The sequence below is a fragment of the Cebus imitator genome, unplaced genomic scaffold, assembly GCF_001604975.1.
Source record: "Cebus imitator isolate Cc_AM_T3 unplaced genomic scaffold, Cebus_imitator-1.0 Scaffold650, whole genome shotgun sequence".
Lineage (NCBI taxonomy): Eukaryota > Metazoa > Chordata > Mammalia > Primates > Cebidae > Cebus > Cebus imitator.
In genome coordinates, this window is record NW_016107965.1 from 152060 (window position 1) to 163705 (window position 11646).

The 11646-nt window shown below is 38.8% G+C and overlaps 1 protein-coding gene across 1 annotated transcript in view; it reads left to right on the forward strand.

Annotated features, from left to right (window-relative positions):
• SMURF2 (SMAD specific E3 ubiquitin protein ligase 2) overlaps nucleotides 1-11646 on the forward strand; it is a 122662-nt gene that overhangs the window by 87972 nt on the left and 23044 nt on the right. Inside the window, exons 8-10 of the mRNA XM_037734650.1 lie at nucleotides 1585-1787; nucleotides 4183-4267; nucleotides 11125-11283. Coding sequence (XP_037590578.1) covers nucleotides 1585-1787; nucleotides 4183-4267; nucleotides 11125-11283 — 447 coding nt within the window. The remainder of the gene's footprint in view (nucleotides 1-1584; nucleotides 1788-4182; nucleotides 4268-11124; nucleotides 11284-11646) is intronic.

The window sequence follows — 11646 nt, forward strand, 5'->3', positions numbered from 1 at the left end:
ACTCAGTCTCAAAAAAAAAAAAAAAAAATTATTGAATGAATTAAATTGGTAAGTTAAGCAGAGGAATCTTTGAACTAAATCTTGAAGAATGTCAAGTATAGTCATTTCATGGAACCTAATGTATAAAGGCATTGGGATCTAAGATAATTTTTGGAAACTGTGAAGAGATGTTTTTTAAATAACTGAAAAGAAATAGTCTAAGTGGCTGAATCCCCCTCTCCCCACTCTTTTAAGTGAGAACAGAATTTGCCATCTTGTGCAGTGTTTTGTTTTTCCTATTTCCCTCCTCTTGAGCAGGACTGGCACTAGGCATAAAATACCAAATTCTTCTCATTAGCTGCACCTATTTTTATTTATTGAGGACAAATTGCTTAACTCATTGGATCACAAAGTTTTCTGTTTTACTTTATGATTCTCAGATGAAAGCTTAGCTCATGTTGCCAAGTTGCATTTCTGGTATTAAATTGCCAGGAAATTAATTGAAGTATTCATTTTTATTATATTTGAGCATAAATGAACATGTACTTGTGTCAGTGTTCAAGTAAAGTCCATTTCCTTCTGATTTAACCAGTAAAATTAATTTCATCATTTGTGAAAGGATGATTGTTGTCTTAAATGTTACTTATTTATTTCTGAGATGGAGTTCCGCCCTGGGCTGGAGTGCAGTGGTATGACATCGGCTTGCTGCAACCTCTGCCTCCCAGGTTCAAGCGATTCTCATGCTTCAGCCTCCTGAGTAGCTGGGACTACAAGTGCCTGCCACCACGCCTGGCTAATTTTTGTATTTTTAAGAGAGACAGGTTTCGCTATGTTGACCAGGCTGGTCTCAAACTTCTTACCTCAAGTGATCAGCCTGCCTCGGTCTCCTAGAGTGTTGGCATTACAGGTGTGAGCCACCACACCTGGCCATATTAATTTAAGAATGAACTCTTGATTTTTTTTTTTTTTTTTTGGAAGATCTGCAATAGTAGACTAGAACATCCTTAAAGAGACAAACTGTCTTCTTTCGTTTTGTGATGTATTGCCAAATGACTGGGTGACATTTTTAGATTGAGAGGTCTGAAGGACCTCTTGGGAGGCAATAATAAACTGGTTGGAATGACAAAAAAGAGCCAGGCCTAGGGAAAGTAGGAGAAAAGAATATGCCAGGTGGAAGGAAGAGCAACTGCTCTCAGGTGGAGTGACCTTGGCAAGCTCATGGAACAGGAAGATGTGAGTGTGGCAGAAGCAGAGTGGGAAGGAGAATGGTGGGAAGTCAGGTCTGAGAGAAAGACTGTAGTTAGATCAAGCAGTGTTTTGTAAGCCAGTACTCACATCCACAGATATATGTAGATTTTATATCAAATGTAATTAAAATAAAGTCATTTAAATACATAGTTGACGACATGCTTATCATTTGGGTTTGTTTGGTACTTAAGAGACATCAGGTTTGCTTTCACTCAGAGTTCTTGAAGTCATTATACTTGTATTAGTCATTCTGTTTTCAGATATGATAAGTGATTGTTACTGTAGTGTACAGTGTCTAGAGAACGCTACTTTTGATATCTAAATTGATAATGTCTTTTTCTTGTTAATTTTCAATAGACCGGCATCTGAGTATTCTAGCCCTGGCAGACCTCTTAGCTGCTTTGTTGATGAGAACACTCCAATTAGTGGAACAAATGGTGCAACATGTGGACAGTCTTCAGATCCCAGACTGGCTGAGAGAAGAGTCAGGTCACAACGACATAGAAATTACATGAGCAGGACACATTTACATACTCCTCCAGACCTACCAGAAGGCTATGGTATGACAACTAGCAAAAGAAAAATATAATGTAGTTTACTGAATTCAGCTTGCTGAGGAAGTCAGAAAATCAGTTTTGAAGAAAGTTATTAATCTGGGCTTAGGGATTTTGCATGAATATAAATATAAAACCTCCCAAGTTTGAAAGTCTTTGAAGTGGTGGAGGACGATCTAACCAACAGTTTGACATTGCACTAGTCATTTAACTTCAGCGTTTGTGCTCTTTTGGGATGAAGTGAGATGACTACCTTATAACAAAGATAGTATGAAGAGCATATGAAATGAAGTGAGACCATTTTGTAAATAGGCACCGTATAGAAGGTAAGGTAGGGCAGGTGCAGTGGCTCACACCTGCAATGTCAGCACTTTGGGAGGCTGAAGCAGGCGGATCATGAGGTCAGGAGTTCGAGACCAGCCTGAGCAACATGGTGAAAACCCCATCTCCACTAAAAATACAAAAATTAGCCAGGCATGATGGCACATGCCTGTAATCCCAGCTGCTCAGGAGGCTGAGGCAGGAGAATTGCTTGAACCCAGGAGGCAGAGGTTGCAGTGAGCCAAGATTGTGCCACTGTATTCCAGCCTGGGCCACAGAGCAAGACTCCATCTCAAAAAAAAAAAAGCCAAGTTTTATTTTACTCAGGAATATTTTGAAAAACTCTCCTGCAAATGCATGATTCTAACTTTATTTTAAAATGTATTTTAGCTCTTTAATTTGAAAAAATTTGTGCGTTAACTGTGCAATGACTCAAAGGTTAACTTTTAGCACATACTAAATTATTGGCTTGAGAGACAGAGAGACCTATGTTCATATCCTGGCTTTGCCATGCAACACAGCCCATTATTTAACCTCGTTGGCCTCAGTTTTGTCCCCTGTAGGGGAAAATAATAGCACCAACCATCTAGGTTTGTTGCAAGAAATCAGTGATATATAATCTCATGAAATGCTGGCACAGTGTCTGGCACAGCAAATTTTAACTGTTATTATTAATGTTTAGACCTGAGAATAAATTCTCTCCTGCCATTTCTCTTTGAGATTATAAGGCAAGCTCTTTGGAGTGGGAGTGGTTATACTTTTACAATATTTCTGTGATTTGGGTTTAAAAAGTACAACCAAAACATACAAATAAAGTGGATACTAAGGCTGAAATTATTATGGCTGTCCTCTATAATATGATTTTATGCTTATAATTTTTAAAAGTTTAAAGTTCAAATGTATTGACTTTATAGGTTTATAAACAAATTAGATTTATTACTAATAAATATTACTAATAGTTTTATTGTTTTATGTATTGAAGTTTCTCATTAGACTTTGTTTAAAGAAAAGTAATCCTGTTGTTTTTTTTTTTAAAAAAAGAAAACAAAACAAAAAACCCACCATAAAGAAACCTTTTTAGATTGTTCTCTTCACCCCGGCCTTTCCTCTCTCTTTCCAAGGGCTTTGAGTTCATTTAATTCTTGACTTTTTCTCCCCAGTGTGCATGTTTGCTCTTTAGTCCTCTTCTTTCTAACTTGGTTATTTTTGCATATCTACCTGTTTATGACATAGAATGTCTCCCTAGTATCTCATCTGTTTTGCTTCTCTTTGAGCTCACATGTAATCTTGAGAATACACCTTTGTCCATCAAAGAGAAAACATAAGTTTTGGTATAAAATTAGGCATAATAAGCATCAGCAACCTCCAAACTCTTTGAAAGTTTCTGGAAGTTCCTCCTCAAATCTTCCTAATGTTGGCCAGCCTCTTCCTCAGAGCCTTTTCTACATCATTTAAAATGTTTTAATTATTAGTATTGTGACAATCTTGATTTGTTTTCCATTGCAACATATTTAGTATTTGAGCCACCTTCTAAGTTTAGTTTACTTTTGGATAGCTGGCCTGTGGCCCTCATGATTTATAAAATTGTTTCCAAAGGACAGAACAAATGATTTGTAAAGCTTTTTTTAATAATAAATAAAATAGGGCCGGGCGCGGTGGCTCAAGCCTGTAATCCCAGCACTTTGGGAGGCCGAGGCGGGTGGATCACAAGGTCAAGAGATCGAGACCATCCTGGTCAACATGGTGAAACCCCGTCTCTACTAAAAATACAAAAAATTAGCTGGGCATGGTGGCGCGTGTCTGTAATCCCAGCTACTCAGGAGGCTGAGGCAGGAGAATTGCCTGAACCCAGGAGGTGGAGGTTGCGGTGAGCCAAGATCGCGCCGTTGCACTCCAGCCTGGGTAACAAGAGCGAAACTCCGTCTCAAAAATAAAATAAAATAAAATAAAAATAAATAAATAAATAAAATAGATTCGTAATTTGGAATTTTTTCCCTATTAGTGTAGCATCTTAGTGTATATAACTGTCTTTGATCTGGACATTCTGAATGTTTTTATTATGTGTTTATTAATTTTACAGAACAGAGGACAACACAACAAGGTCAGGTGTATTTCCTACATACACAGACTGGTGTGAGCACATGGCATGATCCACGAGTGCCCAGGTAAGAACTTATTTTAAGTACTCTTTAGGCCATCAAAGAGCCATTTCACCTAGGATTTGATTTTTAAGAAACTTTTACCTTTTAAAAATAGTTTATGTAGGAGTTTGACTCTTCTGATAGTTATTTCAGTGTTGACATTTAGTAGAAAGTGCTATCTACTTCTCTGCAGTCCTACCTCAGTTCTCCCCTCCCTTACCAGTCCCTTCCTTGCTTCCCCTTAAAAAAAGTGGAACAAAAACATGGATCTCTTGTTTTTCTTTGTTTTTTTGTTTTTTGTTTTTTAGATGGAGTCTCACTCTCTGTCGCCCAGGCTGAAGTGCAGTGGTGCAATCTTGGCTGAGTGCAACCTCCACCTCCTGGGTTCAAGTGATTCTCCTGCCTCAGCCTCCCGAATAGGTGGGACTATAGGCACATGCCACCACGCCCAGCTAATTTTTGTATTTTTAGTAGACATGGGATTTCACCATGTTGGCCAGGCTGGTCTGAAACTCCTGACCTCAAGTGATCCACCCGCCTCAGCTTCCCAAAGTGCAGGGATTACAGGCATGAGCCATCGTGCCCGGCCCACAACGTGGATCTTTTAGGAGTTTGAAACTTGTCCTGGGGTACCAAGCAGGGTGGCTTTCACCAGTATTCCCAACAATTTCAGAGGCTGAGGCAGGAGGAGTCTTTGAGCTTGGGAGTTTGAGACCAGTCTGAGCAACATAGAGAGACTCCATCTCTACCAAAAATTAAAAATCAGCCACATATGGTGGAGCATGTCTGTGGTCCCGGTTACTTGGGAGGCTAAGGTAAGAGGATTGCTTGAGCCGGGGAGGTTGAAGCTACAGTGAGCTTTGGTTGAACTACTGCACTCCAGCCTGGGCAAAAGAGCAAGACCCCATTTCAAAAGAAAAGAGAAAGAAAATTCGTGTAGTCCCAGCTGCTCGCAAGGCTAAGGTGGGAGGTGGAGGCTGCAGTGAGCCGAGATCACATCACTGCACTCTAGCCTGGGTGACAGAGCGAGACACCATCTGAAAAAAAAGAAGAGGCTAGGAAAAGAAAATTGACCTGGGGAAAAACATAGAAAGCACACCCTTTAAAGGGTAGTGGGTTGATAAAATTCTCAATTATGGTTCAGCTTAAGAAAAAAACTTTAAAAAAATTTAACCTCATAAATATATTCCATGTTCTTTTATGTGTTCCTTAATAAAATTTCATTTTACTGTAGAAAACAACCTAATTTAATTAATTAATTAATTTTTTTTGAGATGGAGTCTCGCTCTGTTGCCCAGGTTGGAGTGCAGTGGCCCAATGTCACCTCACTGCAGCCTCCACCTCCCGGGTTCAAGCGATTCCCCTGCCTCAGCCTCCTGAGTAGCTAGGATTACAGGCACCTGCCACCACACCCAGCTAGTTTTTGTATTTTTGGTAGAGGCAGGGTTTCATCATGTCCAGGGTTGTCATGAACACCTGACCTCAGGTGATCTGCCTGCCTCAACCTCTCAAAGTGCTGGGATTACAGGCGTGAGCCACTGTTCCTGGCCCTAATTTAATTTAAATATCCAAACTTGTGTATTTCAGCTGCAGACATTGCATTTACTAACCAAAATGTCAGTTACTTTTAACTCAGAAAGATGAAATGACACATAAATGAATTTAGTGATTTACTATAATTTTGAAACATTCTTTTTTTCCTTCCTCCCTCCATCCTTCCCCCAGCTTTTTTTTTTTTTGAGATGGGACCTGGCTCTGCTGTCCAGGCTGGAGATCAGTAGTGTAGTCCTGGCTTATTACAACCTCTGTCTCCTGGGCTCAAACCGTCCTCCTGCGTCAGCCTCCTGAGTAGGTGGGACTACAGGCATGTACCTCTACACCCTGGTAATTTTTACATTTTTAGTAGAGATGGGGTTTCGCCATGTTGCCCAGGCTAGCCTCTTAACTCCTGAGCTCAAGCAGTCTGCCCACCTCCGCCTCCCAAAGTGCTGGCATTAGAGGCATGAGCTACCATGCTTGGCCCTTTCAGTTACTTTTTAATGAATACATGCAAAGTACCAAGTAGTCCAGTCGAAACTGCAAAAAAGCTTGAATTCTAAATCAAATTCTAAAGCAACTTTGTATGTTGCACATACACAGGATTTGTAGGATGTGGATATTTTATAAGCACAGCAGCCTCCCTCCTCCAAAACAAAACAAATCCCCCAAAACAACCCACAGAGCATTGTTTTTTTCTTCCTAAAGCTTATACTCAGGACTCTATTGTGTATTTGAATTAAAAACAGATGTGACTGGCTAGTCTTGGGTTGCTTTGATACTCTATATTTATAAATAAAACTGTGATAATGAAAATATCTTCCTTTGTGTTACAGAGTTCAGAATCCTTTGAGGGTGGCAACCAAGGGAATATGCTTTAACTCATTATCATTTTTGCCATTGCTATGTCTTGACAGTATAAGCTGTTTTAAAAAGTAGTGGGGGCCGGGCACAGTGGCTATCACCTGTAATCCCAGCATTTTGGGAGGCTGAGGCTGGAGGATCACGAGATCAGGCGTTCGATCCAGCCTGGACAACGTGGTAAAAACCTGTCTCTAAGAAAAATACAAAATTAGTCAGGTGTGGTAGCACGTGGCTGTAATCCCAACTACTCAGGAGGCTGAGGCAGAATTGCTTGAATGTGGGAGGCAGAGGTTGTGGTAAGCCTGGATTGTGCCATTGCACTCCAGCCTGGCAACAGAGCAAGACTCCATCTCTAAAAAAATAATAATAAATAAAAAGTAGTGGGGAGGAACTTTTACATTTTTTTAAAGCTTACATAAAAATACTTACTTTAAAATAACCCAAGGGCCTAACTTCTCAAAATCAGTTTTATTATATAAATAAAAGTTTTTTGGATTCTGTTTATCTAGTTGAAGGTCAATAATAATCTTTCCTTTAAAATAATTAGAAATCATTTGTAGGAAATGCATAGAATAAAAATGATCATGATTTTTTAAAATCTAAATGATCATGATTTTTAAAAATCTAAAACTAGATGATTTACAATAGTGAGAAAGTTGACTTTGAATTATCTGTTGAAAGAATAGCATATAAGCTGGCAACAGAAATTGAAATTGAGATAGCTTTGAGCACCACTGTTGGTAATAGGCACTTATTCCAGAGGACACATGTCAGTTTTTCATTAATGAGTAGTAAAGGATTTCTGTGAAGCATTAAGAATATTCATGTTAAATATTGACATATACTTTGAATGATGATTTTATGAAGTAACACTCGGGATTATTTTTCTTATTCACTATCCCCCATTATTACCTTAAAAACTTTTATCTTTTGGAGGATCCTTTAGTAAGTATGGAGGATCTTTTATCAAAGTATACTATAAATATTTAAATTGTGTTAGAATATCACTATTCAAAGATATTTATAAAATTGCAAAGTCAGACTCTTTAAAACAAACTTTAAAACAAAGTCAGACTCTTTTAAACAAACTTTATAAAGATATCCAGGATACCTAGATTTATTCAAGAAATCTCATTTCATCATGTTTTACATTTATCTTTAAAACAATGATTAATGCCTTGTTATTTGTTATGTTACAGATTGACTATAGTCTTGAAATACAGATCTGTATTACTTTGTATGACTGTATAACATTCCTTTTTTTTTTTTTTTTTTGAAGCCTTGTTCTGTCGCCCAAGCTGGAGTGCAATGGTGCGATCTCAGCTCACTGCAACCTCCACTTCTGGGTTCAAGCGATTCGCCTGCCTCAGCCTCCCAAGTAGCTGGGACTACAGGCATGTGCCAGCATGCCTGACTAATTTTTGCATTTTTAGTATAGATGGAGTTTCAGTATGTTAGCCAGGCTGGTATTGAACTCCTGACCTTGTGATCCGCCTGCCTCAGCCTCCCAAAGTGCTGGGATTACAGGTGTGAGCCACTGCGCCCAGCCAACATTCCATTTTTTTAAACCAGCTCCCCATGAGACATATAGATTATTTCCACTTTTTTGCTCTTTTAATCAGTGCATTATCACTCTCCCATGTGTGGCTATAGATTTATAAAATTCTAAACAAAATGACCCGAAATGAAATTCTACATTTTATCAGTATAATTGTTAATTGTTCATTTTTTGATTTCAATAATTGTTTTTCTTGTTTTTAACTTTAAAGTGCAGGGGTACATGTGCAGGTTTGTTATAGGTAAACTTGTGTCATGGGGGTTTGTTGTACAGATGATTTTGTCACCCAGATACTAAGCCTAGTACTCATTAGTTACTTTTGCTGGTCCTCTCCCTCCTCCTACCCTCCACCCTCCCATAGGCCACAGTATCTGTTGTTCCTCTCTATGTGTCCATGTGTTCTCATCATTTAGCGCCCACTTATAAATGAGAACATGCAGTATTTGGTTTTCCGTTCCTGCTTTAGTTTGCTAAGGATAATAGCCTCCAGATCCTGTTTTTTATATCTAAACCATTAAAAAAATCTATTTGGGGCTGGTGCAATGGCCCATGCCTGTAATCCCAGCACTTTGGGAGGCTGAATTGGATGGATCACTTGAGTCCAGAAGTTTGAGATCAGCCTGGGCAACATAGCAAAACTTCATCTCTACAAAATTTAAAAATTAGCCGGGTGTGGTGGTGTATGCCTATAGTACCAGCTACTCAGGAGGCTGAGTTGGGAGGATTACCTGAGCCTGGGAAGGTTGAGGCTGCAGTAAGCTGTGATCACACCACTGGCTGCAGTAAGCCGTGATCACACCACTGCATTCCAGCCTGGGCAGCAGTAAGAACCTGTCTCAAAATAATACATATTTTTTTTGTTTATTCCTAGTAATTTTTCTTTGATAGCTCATCTTTGTGATTGTACTTTTTTATTTTTGAAAACATTATATATCACAACTGTTTTCTTTTTGGTCTCTAACAGTCTTTGGGGACCTAATTCTGGGATTTTTTTGTTGACTCTGCTGCTGGCTGTGTGTTGAGTCTGCTGTGGACTCTGTCATAGTGGCTTTTTTTTTTTTTTCTTTTTTCTGAGGTGTTTGGTGATCTTAGATGCTGAATATATTCTTTGAACTGAATTAGTTGGGAGTTCTGTGGACCTGCAGTGGGAATTTAGTATATTTTCCTGGAATCACTTCATTCCTTCTTTGAGTTCTCAGCTTGCAGAGGAAGCTTCAGGTTTCCTATACCAGTCTTGCTGCTAGCCTGACCCTCTGCCTACCTGCCACTCACGTACCACCTTCACTCAGTCCCCCCACTCCCTTTTTTTTTTTTTTTTTAATTTGAGGAGGATTCTTGGAACTTTCCCCTGCCTCTTTTGAGACTAGCAGTGTCTCAAATCGTGTTTTTTCCCCACACTTTAGCTGTTATGTAGCAGGAGTCTCTTGGAACACCTATAACAGAAGTCAGAATCATTGCTTCGGCAAATTTAGGTCACTGTGTGCCCATCATTGTGTTTCACCATGACCAAGGAGAGGTCTTCTCAGGAAAAACATCTTTCTAGTTTAACTTTTAAAATGTGATTTTGATGAAATTTGTCATTATTTATAATTGTCTGTTACAAATTTATATTAAACATGCTGCTTTTATTTTCTTCTTCTTTTTTTTTTAATAAAAAGAGGACCACGGAAACACTTTTACTGTCTCAGATTCTTGACTTTGTTTGATCACTTTCAGGGTATGTCATTTCTTTGGTATTTACAGATGGCTCTGGTAGCCTAAACTGTTCATTTAAGATAGCCTGGGCAACATGGCAAAACTTCATCTCTACTAAAAGTTTAAAAAATAGCTGGGTGTAGTGGTGCACACCTCTAGTCCCAGCTCTCTGGGAAGCTGAGTTGGGTGGATTACCTGAGCCTATCATACATTCTTAAATGCAGCCTCAGTTACGTCACCAAGGGCAGTGACTTTACTCTTCTGGTGAATGACAACAGCAATTTCAACACTTTGGGAGATTCACTGAAAGATTTGGTTCTAACAGTGTAGAGGATAAAAATTTGCAGTTCTCTTGCCAGTTTATTATAGAGGTTACAAGTCTGGAACAGCCAAATGGAAGCAATGCTTAGGGCACAGTATGGGGGGAGGGCAAGGAGCTACCATACCCTCTCTGGGCAGGCTACCCCCACAGTCCCTCAGTGTGTTCACCAACATAGAAGCTCCTTACTCATTCTTTAAGGCCCTATAAATCCTTGTCTATATATACTCGTATTTTAAGAATGTGTAATATAGTAACAGTATTCTTTGGTCTATTAAAAATCTTAGCTTTTCTCTTATTGCAGTGGTAACTCTTAGAGCATTCTTGGTAATGTATCTTTAACAGTTCTTTATTGACTAACTTTACAGATTTTAGAATTGCAGTTTATTCTTTAAAAATACACTGATTATTTTCAGGATCATAATTTCAGTAACATTTCCAGTTTTGCTTTGTTGGAGAGCTTAAAATTAATCGTGGAATGGACATTTTTCACAAATTTTATGTTATAGTAAAGAAAGAAATGAAGGGAAATTTTAGAAAACATTTAATTCCTTATATCACTGACACTTAACAAAATTATTTCCTGTCAAACAAGTATTGAAATACAGTTTATGTTGGCAGATACTGTGATTGATTTTATATTAATTTAAATCTGTATTACATTAAAGCCTTGGAACTTACTAAAAAATGTAGGCTACGTGATAAGTTTTTCTGAGCCATTTATGGATTGGGTTTTGAAGATGCGAGTTTGTTTAAACCATTGGGAGTTAAAGATTCCAGCTGAACATCTCAAGTTTCTGAAACAATACATTTTCTCAGACTTTGTGGAATTGTTCTGTGTCATTTACACTTGCTTGGTTCAGCAGGGCCAGCAATGAGGTATTTTTTATTTTATATTTGTTTTTGCAGGGATCTTAGCAACATCAATTGTGAAGAGCTTGGTCCATTGCCTCCTGGATGGGAGATCCGTAATACGGCAACAGGCAGAGTTTATTTCGTTGACCATAACAACAGAACAACACAATTTACAGATCCTCGGCTCTCTGCTAATTTACATTTAGTTTTAAAGTAAGTTTTTGAAACAATACCTGTTAAAATGTGAGTTAAACAAGATGAAACTGATAGATGCTTTTAATAATAAATATGAGGCTGGGTGTAGTGGCTCACACCTTTAATCAATCCCAGTGCTTTGTGAGGCCAAGGCAGCAGGATCACTTGAGGCCAGGGGTTTGACACTAGCCTGGTCAGCATAGCGAGACCTCATCTCTACAAAAAAGAAAAAAAAGTTTTTTAAATTAAAAGATCAGCCGGGTAGCCGGGCATGGTGGTTCATGCCTGTAATCCCAGCACTTTGGGAGGCTGAGGTGGGCGGATCACCTGAGGTCAGTAGTTTGAGACCAGCCTGACCAATATGGTGAAACCCCATCTTTA